We start from the raw sequence: 21,757 nt of genomic DNA on the forward strand, positions 1-21,757 counted from the left end.
TTGGCCGACTGAAACATATATTCTGTGGTGTTTTTCTAGTTTGTTGTGCTGTTGATGCGCTGAATAGCTAACAAAGGAGCTTTCTGACAACAACCATGTCATAACTATTCATCATGAACATCAAAGAATCTTTAATTACAACGACAGCTATGTGTAGGTCGATAATGGTTCATTGAGAAATGGCTTATTCATCATTATTGTCCCATTGGGTCAACTAATCATCACAAAGGGAATCATTAAAAGTGAGTAAGGAGGAAACAGACTGTCTCCTGGCAACCATGGCTCTTTGTCCAGAGAGGTGGACTCACTGGTTAATTGTGTCTTTTGCTTCTTTTTGTGTAAAGCAAAAAATTGTTGCTGGGTTGGTAAACATGTTTGCTGTCATTACAGCCCATGATTTCGGTGGACTGTGCACAATTCAGACCGACTCTCCTGTTACCATATATAGTGCTTCAGAAAGCTGTAACAATTGATCTAAAAAGTCCATGTTCATCCCTGTGGGGCTCTTTATTTATAAAAAGCCTTGAATTTCCAAAATTGCGACCATTTTCCAAGATGACCATCATTTTCAGCCGATGAAAACAGTATCTCAACACAGAATTTTAACCCTTGCATCAATTCAGTTGATTTTGGTATGGCATTATATGTGATAATTAAATATGGGAAAGTCAAATGTATATTTAATAACTTCTTCAGAGATTTTAGTGTCATTTTTAACACACGATGTTAAAATATAGGGCTTATTAGAAAGCATTTGTGACACTAAAAACCACACTGATAGTAATACTAGTCTTCTTTGTTAGCAAAATTATTTGAACATCATTGGGGCTTCAGTATTTCAATAACACATCGCAGCAGGTCTTAACAATTTCCTATTGGGAATTGCCATAGGAACCAGTCCAACAATTTTAGCAACAAGGCCATTTAGGTCCCATGATATACCCCTTTGCTATTTGTCTGTAATGAACTGCATTTATGTGTAATGGAAGGATTTCTTTCCTGTCGAGTTCAGAGGAGATATTAGAGTGGCAAACATGTGAATGAGAGCTGGGCCACCAATCAAGATTCTCAAGTGTGGCATAATCACTTGAGAAACACACTTTGTTTTTGACTGCTGGGGGATTTTTTTTTTTTTTTTATGAGATACTTTCAATGTTTTCCACCGTCATTTTTGATAAAAATCAGCATTACTCAAAACATTTTAAAGGTCTGAAAAAGAGCTTCAGAATGTGTTCGCAATTGTGTGAAAAGCTCATTCTTCAAAGATTTGTATGCAAAAGACTCGGGTAGCTAAATCGCCCACAATGTAGATAATAGCAGGGACTGTTTACGTGGCAGACACTATCTCTAAATCTCTCTATGATCAAGATTCATGGAAACTGAGTGAAAGAATAAATAAATAAATGTTTAAAATATTTTCATTTTGCCAGTGTGTCATATTTTACATGACATTTTCTTAAAGCACTTATACGGCTGATCTTTTTGATCGCTTGTGTGATTGGATTTAGGCTTCATCGTGTATCTGTGGTTCCAAAGAAGTGAACGCCTCTGCCTCAAGTGCTATTTTCTGTAGCAATAATAACCTGAAAAACCTCTGCCTCAATCAAACTCTCTGCAGAGCCGTGAGGGGAGAATAAAAAAGACGGCCAGGACTCAAGAGGAAGATAAACAAGGGAACCACGTGGAGCAAATAAAGGGGGGGTTAGTGCACGTGAGAGGGGGATGAAAGAGGGGAAGGAGTGCATCAGTCTGTGTACCTTGAGGCCAGAGTCTGAGGGGAAAGGCCTATAATGGCATGCGCTAGTGTGAGCTAGGCTGGATGGTTGCATACTCGACAAGGTCCCCAGGGCCAGTGTGAGCAGAGCTTCGTGGGCTGGGAGAGGAGGCCAAAGCTGCGGTATCCAGCTCTGCATACTGGACATCACAGTCCTTGTGGCCAGAGTTCTGGAGACAAGAGAGGCGAGAGGCGTGTGAGGAGTGAGGCAGCCAAAAATATGAGAGAAGAGAGTTTGAGAAAGGCAGATTGACAGACTGGCTGAGAGATAGAAGGAGAGAGTGGCAGTCAGACAGATGAGAGAGAAAAAAATGCTGAAGATCTGACGGCCATGGGGACATTTTGAGTTTTTGAGCAGCGGTGTTAGAGAGGAAGGCAAATGTGAAAGCAGGGAACATAAATAAAATGTCAGAGGGAATGTGACAGGTTGAGGAGAAAATGGAGATGTTGCACTGATAATGCAAAGAAAAACAAAACATTCAGACAGAAATTAATACAGGAATAAAAGGTTAGGAATGAGGAAGGACTGTGTTTGCATGCATGTAATGACATTGTTCTATCTTTAAGATTCAGAAAATAGCCCAATATAAGTGTTTATAGACGTTTCTATTCAATCATACTGTGTTTATTCAAATTTGTTTTTACAATGCTGTTGCTTGTGGGCGTTTCTCCGAAATCGTGCACTACTCAGAGTTGATGGGCATGAAACCGGATTCAAACAAAAACAATCGCTGTAACTAAACAAATAAAACGTGCTTGTGTTGCAACTAATGCTTGGATTATGGTCAACGCATGTCTATACAAGACAGTCATTTATGTGTCCTGGCAGTAACCACAGTTACTGAGCAGCACATGGAGCTATTTATACAACCCGTCAGCTGCACATTCATGGAAAGGTTGCTCTGAAACTGGAATATCATCGTGCGTGTAAACGGAGACAAAGACCTTCATTCTACCAGCATGCGACCACAGTGCAAACACCAATGATCGGCAGAATGATTGACTCGATGAGCAATTGGCCATGTGGATGATTGAGTAAATGTCCTTAATGGGGGATCAATAAATGACTGACAGCTTTCAGCCCGGTTTATCTAATTCCAAAAGAATACTTCTCAGATTGTTTTGTTCTGCTCTTGGAAGGAGACTCAAAAGCATGGGGTCAAAAATCACTGACAAGACAAGCATATAAATATATTGTAATAGGGAATGTGTTTACTCAAGTTAATGAATACAATAAATAACAAGATTGGATGCAAAATATGGATTTGTTTAATTGGATAATTGTATGCTTTATCTGGTCTGATACTGATAATATAAACTTTTGTGTTCTAAAAATAACCTGTAGTTCATGCACACGTGAGGGTAGGAAAGGGTTATGTGAAGTGAGCAAAGACGGATGATTTATTTGTCCAACCAAATAAAGCAAAATCACAATGTTTAACAGAAAAAAACCAAGAGGAACAGTTGCTACTTTTTTACATTTTCATTAAAATGTCGGTAATGTACATCAAAAAAGCTCTTAATTCAATGTTTTATTTCATTTATTTTTGTCGTCTATTTTTTGTGATTTACCTACTCTATGTAAACACAAGTGTATCTTTTAAAAAAAATAAGTACCGTAGATAAATAAAAGTATTTTTAAAAAAAAACACTTGTATTGGAAATTGAAACCTTGTTGTCTTCCCCTGAAACTGAACATAACGTCCAACCGGCGTCTCTCTCTCGTCAGGTTGCTGGACTTGTTTTTGTATCTCTTCTTCTTCTCATTGTTTGCGGATTGCAAACCATCTTTAAAGATGTGTGCCTCTGACTACCATACCGGAATGTGTAAATTCTGCTTGTTGAAAGTCTATAAAATCAATTCGGCTTTGTATTACAAACTATAATTTAATGATGGAATGATAAATTATGATATACAGCATATGTCTTATTATGGATAGGTCATTTATCAGTCAATATATATCGTGCATCCCTAACAACAAGGTATCAACACAACATTAAATCAACACGGCTTGGGTTTCCTTTAAGCAGGTCATGATTATTGATTTAGTCACAGAAATGAAAATGTGTTCCCGGTTGATTTATTCAGAATAAACTGACTGCAGATGGATGTTAACGTGTTGATGGACTGACATGTTGTTTTATGAAAAGCAAAACAAAGTGCTTTCTCTTTCAGCACAGAGGATTACAAATGGCAGTCAGAATGCACTGATGTTTATAAAACCAACAAACAAGAATAAGCGATGAATAATGTCAGGAGTTAAACTATAACAGACAAATGTTCCAATACAACTGGCAACATTTTGAGGCGTAAAACACGATAATGTACTGCTTTGTTTTATTCTTCTATTCTGAGAGTCAAAAATAAAAACAGCATAAGAAAGTTAGGGTCTCTTTGTTGGTGTGTCTGCTTGTTCCTGGTGATAAAACCAGTGGAGCGATACAGAGGAGTTATGTGGCTGTGTAAATGCAAAGCAGAGGTGTCAGCCCTCCTGTATCTAACAACCCTCTCAGGACAGATAGTGAGGGAGGAAATACAAAGGAATGACACCTGTTTGCCTGCCTGCCCCCATTGCAATAATGTACCTTATTTCTATCTGAGAATGAATTACACAGAAAAGATTGAAGCTTTAACGGAATTTCGTGTTAATAATTTAAATCTACTATGCAATCTCTCAACCGTCACATATTCCCCCAGCTCTCAGGCCCTGCGCTCGCTGGATATTTAAATATGTGGAATATTTGTCATGACCAGAGTGCAATCAGGGGGAAAATTACAGCCACATCGCATTCAAATTTGGCAGATAGTGTTTTGCCCCTAGAGAATCATCATTAGTAACAGTCGGCGCTCGGCAGTCAATGCATGTCTCTCACAAATAGTGTTTTGAAAACCTCCCTGATACCCTTTTCATCTTAAGAGCAGTCTTAAACTTCCATTTGAGTGGGATGTTATCAGATAGGAATTACATCTTGAGATTACATCCACACAGTTTGTGTCCAACTCAAAGGAATATCAAAATTAAACATCTGGTTCCGTTGAGTATAGAGTTAAAGATGATCCTGAATTAATGAGCAGAACATCTCATTTGATTGGTCTGGGAGAAGATAGTTCTAGTAATTGAGTTATTCCTGAACAATTATTTGAGACAAGATGAGTCATGTAAAAAAAAGCATACTATAAATGCAAAGAAGGGTTCCTAAAAAAAGCATGGCTGACATATGGCTTGGCTAATAAACGAAAACAGGAAGCATTCAGGTCATCAAGAGCACCAGTAAAGCACAACCGTTATGGAACATTTGGGTGATGTTTATAATAAAGTTTAGCCAGAGTTGAGTGCATCACTTTGATATTAAAGAAAAGTAACTTCCACTTAACACAGAAATGTAAATCAAGCCAAACGTTATTCAACATACCAGCAATCCAGATAAAAACAAAAAAAAAATGGTAAATGTAACTTAAAAAACTTAGTGGCCAATCTGCCTTTTAAGTTAAATATCTTATAAGTATGCTGACTCCTCTGATAGTTTGATCTCATGTAACGTTTCAATGACAGCCATGGGAAAAGGAGATGGATACATTTAAAGTATTTATTACATAGTACGTTGGTATTTGGTCATTTATTTGTAGCAACAAATCCTACCGAAAAATTCAGTAATGTAACTGAAAGAAGCAGTTATTGGTCAGGTTTTCTAACGTGGGATGAATATATAGTCAGTATGTGCGCTCTAGTAAAGGTGTGTATGATATCTATTGAAAATGACCATAATTGTTAGTAGGATCAGCCTTGTTTTTTAATGTGTTGTTAATATGAAAATATATAACATCAAGTCTACCCTGATTGTCTGCTAAAAGATAAGTTCATTTCACTAAACTGATGAAGATACTTCAGTATTTACAGCTTGATAGCACATGCTGTAATCCAGAGCAACACCCACATGTAACATTAATCCATTTCTGCAAATGATCCCTATGGTCCCTATTATTTTCCATATATAGCAGAGATGTTCTCAGACAACATGACAACTTACCTTTACATTGCAGGTGGTGCTACTCATTTAAAGCAGGTTAATACTGTATGACATATCTGTCACAGCAAGAGTTGACACAGTAACACACACAGGCTTACACATGCAAACACATTCCCTAAGAGCCCAAATTAGGTTCTTTATTGTCTTTATCTCAAAGCTGAGACTCCAGCCAAAGCAAATAAAGCCCTGCAAAAAATACTAAAGCATCTGCACCACTGAGGGAGGCTCGTAGCAGTAAGCAGCAGCATCTGACACAAGACGGCACACACTTAGTCAACAGTCAACACTCAGGGGCGAGGATACACTGTCGAGCATCCCCCTGAAATCATCTGCACACGGTTGCCATGCAAACACACAAGTCATTACGAGGGATTAGAGGAGGTGCAGGGGGGGGGAGCACAGGGCAGAGTGGCGATGAGTGTCAGGGTCAGAGTGTGAAACAGTCATCACACTAACACAGGGAGAGAGGGGGACAGCTGGCCCAGGTTCAGATAGAACAAGGTGAGGAGTTCAGATATTAAAGATGACATATGGAGCTCGGTCAAAGCTCTGAAAGTAGCTACATGTAAGACTCTCAGTGACATTCAGGTTGTATTGCAATTGTAAATCTGTTCTCAAGTAAGAAAGTTGCACCAGGAAATTACATCTGGCCGCAGGCTGCGACTGTGGCTGACCTCTTCATAGAGAAGTTCCTTTGAACACGCTCGTGGCATCACTACTCACCAGCTTATCAGTGAAGGGGGTCAACTCAGAGGGCGCCATGTCGTAATAAGGAGGCTGGAGAGGAAGCTTCTGCATTTCCTCATCCTTGTCCAGATGAACCACCTACAGGAAACACTGAGAGCTCAGCAAGCATCGTAATGAGCTCCAGAAGTCCATAAAGCAGGCAGGTCGACCAGTTTATACTGGAGCCGCTTCAGAGCCCTCACCCCCGGTTAACCCTTCATTTCTAGCCCTTCGTTAAAACTGCTACCTAAACTGAGTTTTGACTTAATTTTGCCCCCATTTGGTTTTCCATCGCTAATGAGCAGGAACAAGATGTGAAATCTGACAAGCTTGACAACAGTTTGAACTTTAGCCGCTCGGCTGAACTCTACACGAAAAATCAAAGTTATTTTATCAAATGAACGACTTCCATATCACAGAAAAGGTATGATGTAAACTTTGGAAATAGTGGAGCAGGAATGTAAAGACGCATGAGCCGGCGGTGCAGGAGGAAATAGTGCAGGGACTTTAAATCATACAGGAAGGAGACATGTTAACAACACAGAGCATTGCAGATTCATTACAGCAAGGCAATCACAGGCTGTGAGTATACGGATGAAGCTCATTGAAACCACCTTTATATTAATGGAGTGAAATAATATCCCACTAAAAGAAACATAAAACATTAACAATTTCAACATCATCACAAACTCGAGGTCCTGTCTTGATGTAAAATCCCAGTTTACTTTGCAGGTCTCTTTTAATGGTTGGACGTCTCTGAACTGAAATGTTGAAATGTGGACTCACTCAGCAGCAAAGATGCGTTTGTATGGAGCTTTTCTTCAATTGTGCCTTAGTTTTCTCATATTTCAGAGTAATATGTTCTCAGTGTTTGAAGTTTTAAAACTGGACTGCAGGGACTCTGAAAAGTTATTCTTAAAAGTGAAAAATAATGTAATCTGTCAAATGTGCAGTATGTGCACGGAGGAAGATATCTTTACTTATTTAGAGTTATAACGAAATATGATGGATATTTTCTTCTGTTATTTTATACTGTATGTAGACGTTTTGGGGGATTTCCTGTGTTCAGGTTTATTATTGTTTTGGGTGATGTTGACTATCAATGAATTATTGTGATATGGTTTTGGCACTGTATTTAAGGAAAGGTGAACAGGTGGTCACTATGGGTGGGAGGAAAAACAATTTTCAACCGCATGGTACAAGGTAAACATGATGCACATTATACACCATATGGCTAAGAATCTTCAGTTAGAAGTTAGAGGTTTTTGTCTACTTTTTTCTCAGTTTTTCTTTAAATAAACAGATGACAGAGGACGATCAATGTGGGAAGCGAGCGGATTTTCTGACCACTCCCAACATGCCTTCTGCACGAAACAAAAAAAATCTGGTGTTTATAGATACAACATGAGGTCTTAACTTTTACTTTAAAATGTCAATATGTGAATATAAAGCAAACAATATACCACTTTAGGTCAACTTTACAGAAACACTTATAGAGAATGTAACAAATTGATAAGATGGGAAAACTGTATTTGAATAGTTAACAATGAAAAGGTTATTGCACCTTTTTTTGTAAACATGTCTCATAGTTTTTTTTATGTTCTAATTTAGAATTTTTAATGGGGGAACTATTAGGTTCTGTACGGCATAATAGAAGCAGTGTATCAAAGAATGAAGCACTTTGGGGCGGTGAAGTGCTTCACATAGTTTTCCTTCAACAGGTCGCTGTCTTTAAAGTTTCTGCACAGCGTGCTCATAATTGATCTGTCAAACTCTGTCATAATCACAATGCAAAGTTTAATGCTGCTGAAAGCTGAGTGCCTTTTAACGGTTCTTAGTAGGGTTGTTCTCAACACTCTCCACACCTTTCGCCACATGAAGGAATTAATTAATTTTGAAATGACAAATGAACACGATCTTTGTGTTCATATTGCACAATGAAAAGAAATAAAAGTGATTTCAAATAATTAAAAGTCATCCTTGAACAATGAAGTCATCAACGTTATAAATGTGAGTTTAATATAATAGATGTCAGAACAAGGCATCTCCTCTCCACACTGGGATATAAGGGATTAGAATGGCTGCCCACTGTTGTTTGGTGCCCATTTTTCTTACACTTCGATAAAATAGCTGTTGAATTTCAGTCACCTGCACTTGGTTGGGGTGAGCATTTCTATTTATCTCACATCCAAAAGACAAAGAGTGTTAGAGCTGAGCGACGCTGTGCTGAGCATTGAATTTAATATACAATTAGCTAGAGGAAACATTTGTGGGACCATAAAGACATCGGCCTCCTGGATGTCATCTGTTTGGCTCTCGGAGTTCTTCTCACTGCAGCTTACACTGAGCGTTGTGATGTAGCGAGCGCAGATGTTGATACTTTGGCTGTGTTGCCAGCTTTGCTCTGTGCACTGGGCCATGATGAAACCGTGATGCTGCCAATTTCTTCAGGCTAGCCGAGTCACCTAGCAACCTTTCCTGAAATAATGCTGTAATATAAAACATTTACAGATTCATAATCAATAGCATGATTTACCTGACTGTTTGGATCTGTATTTGCAAACCAAATAAAATGGTGTTTTCATTGATGTTCAGGCTGCTTTGGGCTGAGAGCTGGGGCGAGCAGCCAGAGAGATAAAACTATTAGTCATTTCCTTTAACAAATGATTTAAACTTGCTTTGATTTCATTTCAAACCACTCAATATTCATTATTTTTGAAATAACGATTTGTCATGAAAGACTACAGTCAAACCTGGTTTGGTAACTTTTAATGTGTTCTTCAGAGATAGTACAAATGTAAGACCTGGCAAATGAGTTCACAAATCATCTTAATAACATCCTAAACAACAACAAGAAAAAATCTCAAAGTGATTTGTAGAAGCAGCTCATGAAGATGATTGACATGTTTTGGGCAGGGAATGATTTATCTGATGGAAGAAAGATGAGACCATAACACTGATTTTAGGTTTATGATTTAAAGTTGTATTTGAGATGTTCTCTTAAAAAGAAGGAGTCAGATGTGTCCTGACCTTCATACTAAAAAACCTTTGGCCAGTTAATATATAAGATCTTGCTCTGCACATGCCTACTTGTATAACAGAGATGCTTATTGTTAATGCATCAGTGATAATTGCTCATTCATGTGCATCAGGAACCTTCTGTGATATTTCTTTATTTTGCTTACTCTTACTTTGCCAGATTTAAGCTTGCTGAATGTGCTGCATTTTAAAGCAACAACATCCACAGATGTAAACATCTGTTAATCGAGTGTCTAATAAAACCTCATGTCTACTAATCTCCAGTGAAGGTAGCATTAGGTACCCTAGTCCTGAGAAAGCAAAGTTCTTTCCCTTCAGTGCCCAGACGTCCAGGAGTTCGACCTTGGAGCTATAAAGAGTAAAGTTGAATTTCAAATCTCAGCAGGGCTGATCAAGGCAAGCAAACTCTGCGATTAGATGAATCTTCAATTATTCACATTCTAATAATTCTTTTTTATCTGCTCAATTTGAAATGGACAATTATTCCGTGCCACAGTCCTTGACTAAAGGTATTAGAAAGCTCACAATGGTGTACTGTACCAAAAGTTTGACCTTGTACTTTCCTCTTTTCTGATATGATTCAAAACCACAGCATGCTGGGTAAGGTTGGAGCAAACCAGTTATTCCATGGAATACTTTTATTATGTATAGTACGGATTATAATGCGATATAAAGATATACATAACACTTGAAGCTTTGAGACTTTAAGACAACATCTATAGTGAATTATGTGTGCAGTGGGAAATTATAATGCATTAATTTTGCCTTACAACTACACTCGTAAACACACATAATACATTGTGTTACTCCAATGAAAACTATAGATGTGACTAAGAATGAATTGATACATTATAAGAGGTGAACTGCAGCTTTAATTCACTTAAGAGATCCATGTGTTTCTTTTAAGACACATTCACTGCACTGTCCCAACCCCATGCTAGGTTACATTTTAATATTTTAAACTATACACTATTACTTTGTTGCAATCCAAGACATCAACATATTTTATATTTACGAGATATAATGTAATATGCCAGCCATGCAAAGGCGACCTACTGTAACTTTACAATGACATTTGTGTTATTTTAATAAGTATTTATTTCCTTGCTTCCGGAGCTTTTTCAACACAATACGTTTAAATGTTTCCCCAGCTGTGAGCACATGATGTATTTATATAATTATGAGAAGATTGTCTACCGTTTGAGGAGGCTGTAACATGTGTGCTGTTAACTTAAGCCCCACAGACCCGGTTCCGGGGCCGAAATTGCGTCATTTGCAGGAAACAACGTCAAAGAAACCTTAATATTTAATAAACTATGAATATTTGATATCCATATAACGGGAAAAAACTAATTTAACTGATCTTTTTCATTTTTTTTTTCAAAAAAAACACAATGCTAAAACTGAGCCTCTAAATTAGCCCGAGCGAAAAATGCTAACCTATTACTGCACCGAAAATCACTCCTAGCTCCCTTATTACTTATCCTAGCTGCACATCCAACATATCGTTTATGTTCGTAAAGACACAGAATCTAACGGTACCCACCTCAACACTGAAAGATACAAACTCGCGACGTTATCAACAAAAACGTACATCACTAGTGTGGCACTAGGTAGCCTACAACGCTAACATGGCTTACCTTGGTTTTGACTGGTCAAAACTGGTCTTCAATGGCATTAAAACGATAAAGACGATGCTGTAGTTAATCCATAGGTTAATATCCAATGTGACTGTGTCCCCTTTGAAATGTTCTGATAATCTATAAGCAATAAAACTGCAATTCCGTTTTCAAATATCAGAGCAGGCCATTCCTATGCTCTGTAGCAACATTAAATGCGTGAAGACACCACCTTTTCTTTTTTACAAGTGTGTGTGTGACGATTTCCCTTCGATTCTATTGGCTAATCTGTCTAAAAAGGTCAAATGTCACTTTTTTTGCATCAATCTTGATACAGGGTACTTATGATATGTTGTACTTTGGATTCCTAAAGCTTTTAGTCTACTAACCCATCATCCAAGGTTAGTTTTCACTATAAGTACAACATATTTTTTGGACGGACACTATAATTTACAGTTTTCTGAATTTTCTTTAAAATATAAAACATCTATATTGATTCTGACTTTTCTACATCCAACTCATAGGTTTATCATTACTTTGAGAAAAAAGATTATTAATGTAACTCTTTTAGAAGGGAAGATATGGTCATTTGTCCTGGGAATGTCATTTTCGAGCCTGAAACCTGAAAAACAGGCTTGGGGCTTAAGAGGTTTTTAATGCTATACAGCAGCACGAACCTCTGCCTGTCTGTCTGTACACTGAAGCAGAAGCACTGCTGAGGATTGAACACGTCTTTGCCACGGTGTTCATGTCCTGTCTGTTTTTATGTATTTATGCTATGTTTTTATACAGTTATCGATGTACAGCATTTTGTTCAACTCTGTTGTTTTTAAATGTGCTGTAGAAATAAAATGGATTGGATTGGATCTGTGGAGAATGTCTTGCCTCTTCGCCCCAGATCACTGATCTGAGAAAATAGTTCTAAGTAGATTCTCCTCAATAATCCACTCGATGTTGACTATCAGTTTGTCTCTGACTAATAATAAAAACGTTTTATTCAAATTACTTAAAAAACATATCTATTTTTCAAGCTATGTGGTTGCCATTGTCTTCTCACTTGGAAAATTACGGTGGCTGGCAGGTGCAAACGCGGAACAACGTCCAAAAACACATACATAAGCAGGAAACAGCTGCAAATAATGAGATGAAAAACAAACAAACCCTGAAAACAAATACAACAAAAAAACGCTGCTTTTACAGTTATGATGCAAACTCAATAGAACACACAAACCCCCGAAAACAAACGCAACAGAAAAACGCTGCAAATGCAAAAACGATATGCAAAGTCAAAAACACATACAAACCCCAAAACACATACAAACCCAAAAACACACAATGCTCCAGGCCTCTAGGGGGGGCGTTACATGGAACAGATTGATGTCTTACCAGACATAGAGAGAACGAACGAGAGTGATGGAAATTGAAGCCGGAGGAAACAAAGTTGATCGAAGTGGACAAAGTCGATATACAGTATAAGAAGGCACGTTTTGTTTTTATACAAAGAGCGTCATATTTACCCAGCTGGCATTAGCTTGTTTGGTAAAAGAGCTTGCAAGTCAAGAGACAGCATTGTGCACATACATGTAACTCTTGACATCATATACAGGACTGTCTCAGAAAATTAGAATATTGTGATAAAGTTCTTTATTTTCTGTAATGCAATTAAAAAAACAAAAATGTCATACATTCTGGATTCATTACAAATCAACTGAAATATTGCAAGCCTTTTATTATTTTAATATTGCTGATTATGGCATACAGCTTAAGAAAACTCAAAAATCCTATCTCAAAAAATTAGAATAGTTCCTCAGACCAAGTAAAAAAAAAAAGATTTATAACAGCAAAACACAATCAAACATTTGAAAATGTCCATTAATGCACTCAGTACTTGGTTGGGAATCCTTTTGCACGGATTACTGCATCAATGCGGCGTGGCATGGAGGCAATCAGCCTGTGGCATTGCTGAGGTGTTATGGATGCCCAGGATGCTTCAATAGCGGCCTTTAGCTCATTAGCATTGTTGGGTCTGGTGTCTTTCAGCTTCTTCTTCACAATACCCCACATATTCTCTATGGGGTTCAGGTCAGGGGAATTTGCAGGCCAATCGAGGACAGTAATGCCATGGTCAGTACACCAGTTACTGGTGGTTTTGGCACTGTGGGCAGGTGCCAGATCATGCTGGAAAATGAATTCCTCATCTCCATAGAGCTTTTCAGCAGACGGAAGCATGTAGTGCTCTAAAATCTCTTGGTACACAGCTGCATTTACTCTGGGCTTGATGAAACACAGTGGACCAACACCAGCAGCTGACATGGCTCCCCAAACCATCGCTGACTGTGGGAACTTCACACTGGATTTCAAGCAACTTGGATTTTGCTCCTCTCCAGCCTTTCTCCAGACTCTGGCGCCTTGACTTCCAAATGAAATACAAAACTTGCTTTCGTCTGAAAAGAGGACTTTGGACCACTGTGCAACTGTCCAGTGCTTCTTTTCCTTAGCCCAAGTCAGACGCCTCTTCCGTTGTCTTGAGTTCAGAAGTGGCTTGACCATGGGAATACGGCTATTGTAGCCCATTTCCCGGACACGTCTGTGAACAGTGACTTTTGATACCTGGACCCCAGCTTCAGTCCACTGTCTTTGAAGCTCCCCCAAATTCTGGAAGCGACTCTTCTTCACAATGCTGTTAAGGCTGCGGTCATCTCTCTTGGTTGTGCAGCGTTTCCTGCCACATTTCCCCCTTCCAACAGACTTTTTGTGGATGTGCTTTGAAACTGCACTCTGTGAACAGCTTGCTCTTTGAGACATTTCTTTTTGTGTCTTACCCTCCTGATGGAGGGTGTCAATGACGGTCCTCTGGACAGCAGTCAGATCAGCAGTCTTCCCCATACTTGTGATTTAGTTTACTGAACCAAGCTGAGTGTTTTTCAAGGCTCAGGAAACCCTTGCAGGTGTTTCGAGTTAATTAGACGATTCAAGTGATTCGTTGAACACCCTACTAGTATACTTTTTCATGATATTCTAATATTTAGAGATAGGATATTTGAGTTTTCTTAAGCTGTATGCCATAATCAGCAATATTAAAATAATAAAAGGCTTGCAATATTTCAGTTGATTTGTAATGAATCCAGAATGTATGACATTTTTGTTTTTTTTAATTGCATTACAGAAAATAAAGAACTTTATTACAATATTCTAATTTTCTGAGACAGTCCTGTATATATACAAGGGTGTAACTTGGGTTTGAGAAGTGTGAGGGACAAACAACAGGGGGTCCTCCGCTCAAAAGTGAGCACTCCACGAATGGACAACAGTTTGCCAGGGTAAAATAAAACATTGTCAACATATTATTTTGTGTCTCAAGAAGCAGAATGTTTTAACAGTACGGTAGTTTGAATATATTTCTTGTTTACCTTTATCAGACCTCTCAGGCACCCACAACCAGCGTCTGATCGGGTAAGACCAATTAAAAATGTAATTATACCATGTAGGTTTGAATTTATGAACGTGAAATCAATAAATACCTTTGTGTGCTAATGACACTGTCATTAGATCAACTGCACTTATTTCCTGGGTAAAGATAGGATGGAGTACCAACCCCATTCCAGGAAGAGGTCCAGTCTGCCCTGGGTCAGAACAACTTCTACTGTATAGGTAAACGATGTTGACCGTTGCATCGTGACACAGTTGTTTGGTGTGTATCTTTATTTGTACATGTGTTTGTTTGTATAGCCTCCAATCACAGTAGATAACATTGCCAGGAAGCAGAAAAAGTATACTTGTATACATTTCCAAATGACACCCACAACATCTTACATCTTAGTGAAGACGATACAAAAAACACCAACAAATATTTTTCAAAGATCAGATATTGTTTCTTGCATCCATTTCAAATGTTTACAAGGGTTGTGCAGGAGTATGACAAAAGAGCTGTTGTTAGTTAAGAAGCCAATTTAAAAAAAACAGGAAGAGGATCGACATTCTTTTGTAAATACGAATGTCATGCATATATTATGTATTTGAAAGTAATTATTCAACTGTCTTCTCACTGCAGCAACTACACAAATGTGTATGCACTTATCATTATTGATAGCCAGTCTGAGCCAGAAGACAAAATGGAGGAAAGGTATTAATTAATGCTGTCAAAATGATCGCGTTAACGGCGGTAATTAATTTTTGGAATTAATTGCGTTGAAATATTTAATGCATGTGCAGAATGGCCCGCCCCATACATCCCACCAGTGGCAACGCCAGGGTATGGCTGGGGTAGGCTACACCCATACCATGCAATGACTTAGCCCCACCATGAAAAATGATGTTAAAGTAAGCAAAATAAAGTCTGCCAACTCGCGCCGAGAATTGCACAGACAGCAGTTAGTAAGATTGATTTCAGTAGCCACTTGTCTGGAAATACCGAAGACCAGAAACGGTTTTGAAAACCTTTGTCACGTACTGATCGTCTTCTCAATAGAACATCTTTGATAATGTCTTCTGGCCAATCAGAATCAAGATAACGGCATGGTGTTGTTGCAGGAAGTCCCGACGGAGAATACTTTTGCTGTAGTACATCTCTATATACATCGATAAGACCCCACGGTTTGATGATTGATAGGTGTGTGGGCTGTCTTTCATTTTGACACACAGAACAATGTTATAATAAACATACATACATACTGTATGTTAAATGGATATATCCGCCTTCTTTCATTTATCTTTCCTTTCCCACAACAATATACATGAAGAAATGGCATATTGTGGACATAGTTCGAATGGTGATTAATCATGATTAATTAATTTTTAAGCTGTGATTAATCTGATTAATAATTTTAATCGTTTGACAGCCCTAGTGTTCATTGTTACTATTACCACTTAATTGTTCCATTCTATACTGTAAATCATATTACTAGCTCCATCATTTAATATTACAATGCATCAGTGTGTTTTTCCCAGCACAGAATACTGTTATGCACCGTGACTCACTGATATGAGCACTCAATTGCACAACCCGGAGACGAAAAGGTTTTGAAGAAAAATAAACTTTAATGGATCAAAAAAACAAAAACACTCTTTACAGAGGGAGTGACAAAACGGTCACAAAACAAAACGCTCTCATGGAGGATATCTCAAAAGGTACTTGGTCTCTCTATGGCTGCTTGGATCTGACTTCTTGGCATGACGAACAAGACGAACTGACAACATACAAGGGGAGACAGGACAATATATACAAGAGGTAAGTGGGAACAGGTGGAAACAATCAGGGGCGGGGCAGACGCTGACGATGGCGGGAAACAAGAACCAAGGAAGTAAAGGCACCTGGAATGAGACAAGGAGTACAAAATAAAACAGAAAGTGAAACAAACAAAACAAGCATGAACGTGACAAATACATAAAAAACTAACATAATTGACGGGACACAACAGTACCCCCCCTTCTAGGGCCGACTCCCGACGGCCCAGGCTGCTCAGGGTGGCGATCATAGGAGTCATTTATGAGTGTTTTATCCACCACGAAAGTCGAGGAGACCCAGCAACGTTCCTAAGGACCGTATCCCTCCCAATCGACCAAGAATTGGCGTCCTCTGCCCCGTTTGCGGACCGACAGAATTTTCCTGACCGTGTACACCGGGCCACCATCAATGATCCGGGGTGGAGGGGGGGGTTTGGAGGGGGGAACCAGAGTGCTCTCTTGAACTGGCTTGAGTTTGCTGACATGAAACGTAGGATGAACCTTCAAGGACCTTTGGAGTTTGAGGCGCACAGAGACAGGGTTAATGATTTTTGAGACTGGGAAAGGACCCACAAACCTCGGTGCCAACTTCTTGGAATGAACATATAGAGGTAGGTCCTTGGTAGAGAGCCAGACTTTCTGTCCCGGCTTGTAGAGGGGGGCCGCACATCTGTGACGATCCGCCGCTGACTTCATCCGGGTCGAGGTCCGGAGTAGCGCCTGCCGAGCACCGGCCCAGACCCGCTGACAGCGTCGAAACATAGCGTGCGCGGATGGCACCTTGACTTCTTCTTCATTGGCAGGGAAGAGAGGGGGCTGATATCCGTTCGCACACTGGAACGGGGAGAGACCAGTGGCAGCCGATGGAAGAGTGTTGTGTGCGTACTCTACCCAGGTCAGATGATCGCTCCAGGTGGATTGCTTCTGGGACACGAGACACCTGAGGCAGGTTTCAAGGTCCTGATTCAGGCGTTCTGTCTAACTGTTTGACTGCGGTTGATAACCGGAGAACAAGCTGACGGTGGTGCCGAGGAGCTGGCAAAACTCCTTCCAGAAGATGGAAGTGAACTGAGGACCTCTGTCTGAAACTATGTCGCTGGGAAAACCATGAATTCTGAACACATGAGTAAGCATGACCTCTGCCGTTTTCTTGGCAGAGCGAAGTTTGAGCAGAGGAAGGAAATGTACCATCTTTGAGAAGCGATCCACCACTGTAAGGACGGTAGTGTTACCTTTGGAAGGTGGGAATCCAGTCACAAAGTCCATGGAGATATGCAACCATGGTCGTTGAGGCACTGGGAGGGGCTGGAGCAGACCCACCTGGGCCTGGGAAGAAGTCTTATTCCGGGCGCACACTGGACAGGCCGCCACATATTCAGAGACGTCCTTTCTCGTGGCCGGCCACCAGAACCGCTGCTTTATGGCAAACATAGTTCGCTGGACCCCCGGATGGCATGTGAGCTTGGAAGTTTGAGCCCAGTGGATTACCTGAGAGCGTATAGACACAGGGACAAACAAACGGTTGTCTGGACACTCACTAGGTGCCGGGCTCACAACATTAGCCTGCTTCACATCTGTTTCTATCTGCCAAGTTACCGACCCAACCACACAGTTTAGTGGAAGGATTGATTCAGGTTTCTTGGCATTAGGGACAGGCTCAAAGAGACGAGACAGTGGGTCTGGCTTATGGTTTTGCGTACCGGGTCTAAAGGATAATGTAAAGTTAAACCTACTAAAGAACAGAGTCCACCGGGCCTGACGTGAATTGAGTCTCTTGGCTTTCCTTACATACTCTATGTTCTTGTGGTCTGTCCACACAACAAACGGTTGCTCCGCCCCTTCGAGCCAGTGTCTCCACTCCTCCAACGCTGCTTTGACAGCTAGTAATTCCTTGTTCCCTACATCATAGTTATTTTCAGCTGAGGTCAACTTACGCGATAGATAAGCGCAGGGGTGCATCCGGTTATCGTTGGAGGACCTCTGGGACAACACCGCCCCTATGCCCTCGTTGGACGCATCGACCTCAACCATAAACTGTCTCTGGGGATCCGGAACAGTGAGTACGGGTGCCGTGGTGAATCCTTTCTTGAGGCACTGGAAGGCAGACTCGGCCTGGGGGGTCCACTGAAAGGAAACTTTAAGAGTGAGAGCATGTAGAGGAGCGGCTACAGAACTGAAGTTGCGTATAAACTTTCGGCAAAAGTTGGCAAACCCCAGGAACTGTTGGAGTAGGCCAGTCGGTCACCGCACTGACCTTGGACGGATCCATCTGGGCCTGATTGGCGGTGAAAATGTAGCCCAGGAAGGAGACAGTGGTTGCATGGAAATCGCACTTCTCAGCTTTCACACACAACTGATTCTCCAAAAGTTTCTGGAGGACTTGGCGGACATGCCTGACATGACACTGAATATCTGGAGAGAAAATCAGAATATCGTCCAAATACACGAAAACAGACACATTCCAAAAATTCTCTCAAAATGTCATTGACCATAGTTTGAAAAACAGCAGGAGCATTGCATAGTCCAAAAGGCATAACCCTGTATTTGTAATATCCGCTAGGTGTGTTGAACCCCGTTTTCCACTCGTCACCCTCTCTAATCCTGACGAGGTGGTAGGCATTTCTCAGATCAAGCTTGGTGAACACCTTAGCTGACTGAAGTAGTTCAAAAGCTGAAGACATCAGCGGGAGTGGGTGGCGGTTTTTCACCGTAATGTAATTTAATGGGCTGTAGTCAATGCATGGTCTTAGAGACCCATCCTTCTTCCCCAGAAAGAAGAATCCTGCGCCCGCAGGTGAAGAAGAGGGACGGATTATCCCCGCTTTCAGTGAGGACGAGATGTAGTCATCCATGACCGCCCGCTCTGGTCCTGAGATAGAATATAAGCGCCCCCTAGGAATGGGTGCGCCAGGTAACAGGTTGATGGCACAGTCAAACGGACGATGAGGAGGCAATGGTAGTGCTTTGGTTTTGTTAAAAACCTCCTTAATGTCATTGTAGCAAGAGGGGACCTTGGAAAGGTCAGGAAAGTCTGAGCTACTATCAGCCACTGCAACAGTACGTGGAGCTTTACATGACTGTTCACAATTCTCTCCCCATCCCTTAATTTGTCCTGAACACCAGTCTATATGTGGGTTGTGTGTCTTTAACCAAGGGAACCCCAAAATCAGCGGATGCTGTGCAAAATCGAACAGATGAAATTGCATCATTTCCACATGATTATTGTCAATAGTCACTTGCATGGGTTCTGTACAGTCAGTGACTGTACACATAAGTCTGCCGTCTAGGGCACTGGCATTGACGGGATGTTTGAGCGGAGCAGTCTTAATATTAAGACGTTACGCTAGACCCCAGTCTATGAGACTTTCATCAGCCCCGGAGTCAATTAAGGCCCCCATAGTGTGTGTCTGACTATTGGCAATGGTATCTACCTGGGTGAGTGTGCGAGGAGGATAATCAAATGAAATGTTGCTCACCAACGCCCTCCTCATGGTTGGTGAGCATGCCCTTTTCCCGGACATGTCGCCTGCTGGTGTCCCATTTGACCACAGTAGAAGCAGCATCCCTCCTGCAGGCGGCGCCGTCGTTCCTCTGGAGAAATCCTCGTTCTCCCGAGCTGCATAGGTTCCTCCGGTGCCTGTTGTGGCGCTGTCACTGCTGGGCCTGATGAAGAGGCAAACAAGGAACCCCATGAGGACTGCCTACCCAGAGAGCGCCCTTGGTGGCTGGGAGGTCTTGTTGCGACTCGGCGTCGTTCTCCCTCTCTTTCCCTGATGCGATTGTTAATTCGGAGAGACGTGGAAATGAGTGATTCGAGGTCTTGTGATAACTCTAATGGAGCCAGGTGATCTTTAATCGTCTCTGAGAGTCCATTGCGGAAGGCATCTATTAATGCTGGAGTGTTCCAACCACTGTCTATGGCTAAGGTACGGAACTCGATGGCGTAATCTACTATGGGCCGTGAGTGCTGTTTGAGCTGCATGAGAGCCCGAGTGGCGTCACCGGTAGGTGAGGTAATATCAAATATGCGGCTCATAGTGTCTTTGAACGCTATGAAGGATCTACAGATATTGGAATTTCTAGACCACTCCGCAGTGGCCCATGCGGCAGCTCTGCCGGTTAAGTGGGAGATCATAAACGCTATTTTAGCCTCATCAGATACAAACGCTGCTGGATTAAGTTGGTAATGTAAATCACACTGGACTAAGAAGGCTCTGCAGTTGCTCGATTCTCCTGAGTATTTCTCCGGTGCTGCTAACCGCACTGGAACAGGAGGGGCATGATTCACAGCAGGATTGGCATCAGGTGGAGTAGCAGGAATCGGAGCTGTGGAAGCTGCCTCCAGATGAGAGAGAAGTCCGTGGAGCTGTGTTGCCAGATGGTTCACCTGTGAAGTGACAGAGGTCTGGAAACCCTCCTGGCGATCTGAAAGCTCCTTAACTACTTGGCTAATATTCTTTAGCTGCTCCTGGTGTTGATGGATGACGTTACCCTGCCGGTCTGCAGCGTCTTGGGGTTGGCTGAGTCCATATTCTGGTCAGTTCGTTCTGTTATGCACCGTGACTCACTGATATGAGGACTCAATTGCACAACCCGGAGACGAAAAGGTTTTGAAGAAAAATAAACTTTAATGGATCAAAAAAACAAAAACACTCTTTACAGAGGGAGTGACAAAGCGGTCACAAAACAAAACGCTCTCATGGAGGATATCTCTAAAGGTACTTGGTCTCTCTATGGCTGCTTGGATCTGACTTCTTGGCATGACGAACAAGACGAACTGACAACAGACAAGGGGAGACAGGACAATATATAAAAGAGGTAAGTTGGAACAGGTGGAAACAATCAGGGGCGGGGCAGACGCTGACAATGGCGGGAAACAAGAACCAAGGAAGTAAAGGCACCTGGAATGAGACGAGGAGTACAAAAATAAAACAGGAAGTGAAACAAACAAAACAAGCATGAACGTGACAAATACATAACAAACTAACATAATTGACCTGACACAACAAATACCTGACTGCGGCACACATTGTAACAAATAACAAATACATCTTGCAGCAGGTTCAATATTAATAGAGCCAATGTGTGGGATGGAGCAATCCGCGGCTTCAAAAGTGCCTCATTCGACCCCTCTCATGAGATAATAGTTAAGTTCACTGATGATGAGGGACAAACTGAGGATGGAGGGGACACTGGTGGTCCCAAGCGTGAGTTCCTGACCCTCCTTATGGAATGCCTGAGAATGAAGAAAACATCACGTCAGCAACTGTTTGTGCTCCATGGCGGTGTGACTTTCCCAGCCGCTCACTGTCTCAAAGTCTGATTCTAAATGTATAATTTTCTCTAT

General features: G+C 41.0%; 1 protein-coding gene across 9 annotated transcripts in view; it reads right to left on the minus strand.

The window, feature by feature from the left end:
• The window catches only part of LOC307035830 (uncharacterized protein), a 60,856-nt gene that overhangs the window by 21,382 nt on the left and 17,717 nt on the right, over positions 1–21,757 (minus strand). For 4 of the 9 annotated variants that reach the window (XM_079675591.1, XM_079675590.1, XM_079675593.1 and 1 more), the window contains exon 4: positions 6,527–6,628. The exons of 1 other annotated variant lie outside the window; for it this stretch is intronic. In XM_079675591.1, coding sequence (XP_079531717.1) covers positions 6,527–6,628 — 102 coding nt within the window. Of the gene's footprint in view, positions 1–1,757; positions 1,945–6,526; positions 6,629–16,211; positions 17,899–18,344; positions 21,647–21,757 lie in introns of those variants that run through there. 4 more of the 9 variants (XM_079675595.1, XM_079675594.1, XR_013807223.1 and 1 more) reach the window with 4 other exon arrangements.

Source organism: Notothenia rossii, assembly GCF_949606895.1.
Source record: "Notothenia rossii genome assembly, chromosome: 4".
Lineage (NCBI taxonomy): Eukaryota > Metazoa > Chordata > Actinopteri > Perciformes > Nototheniidae > Notothenia > Notothenia rossii.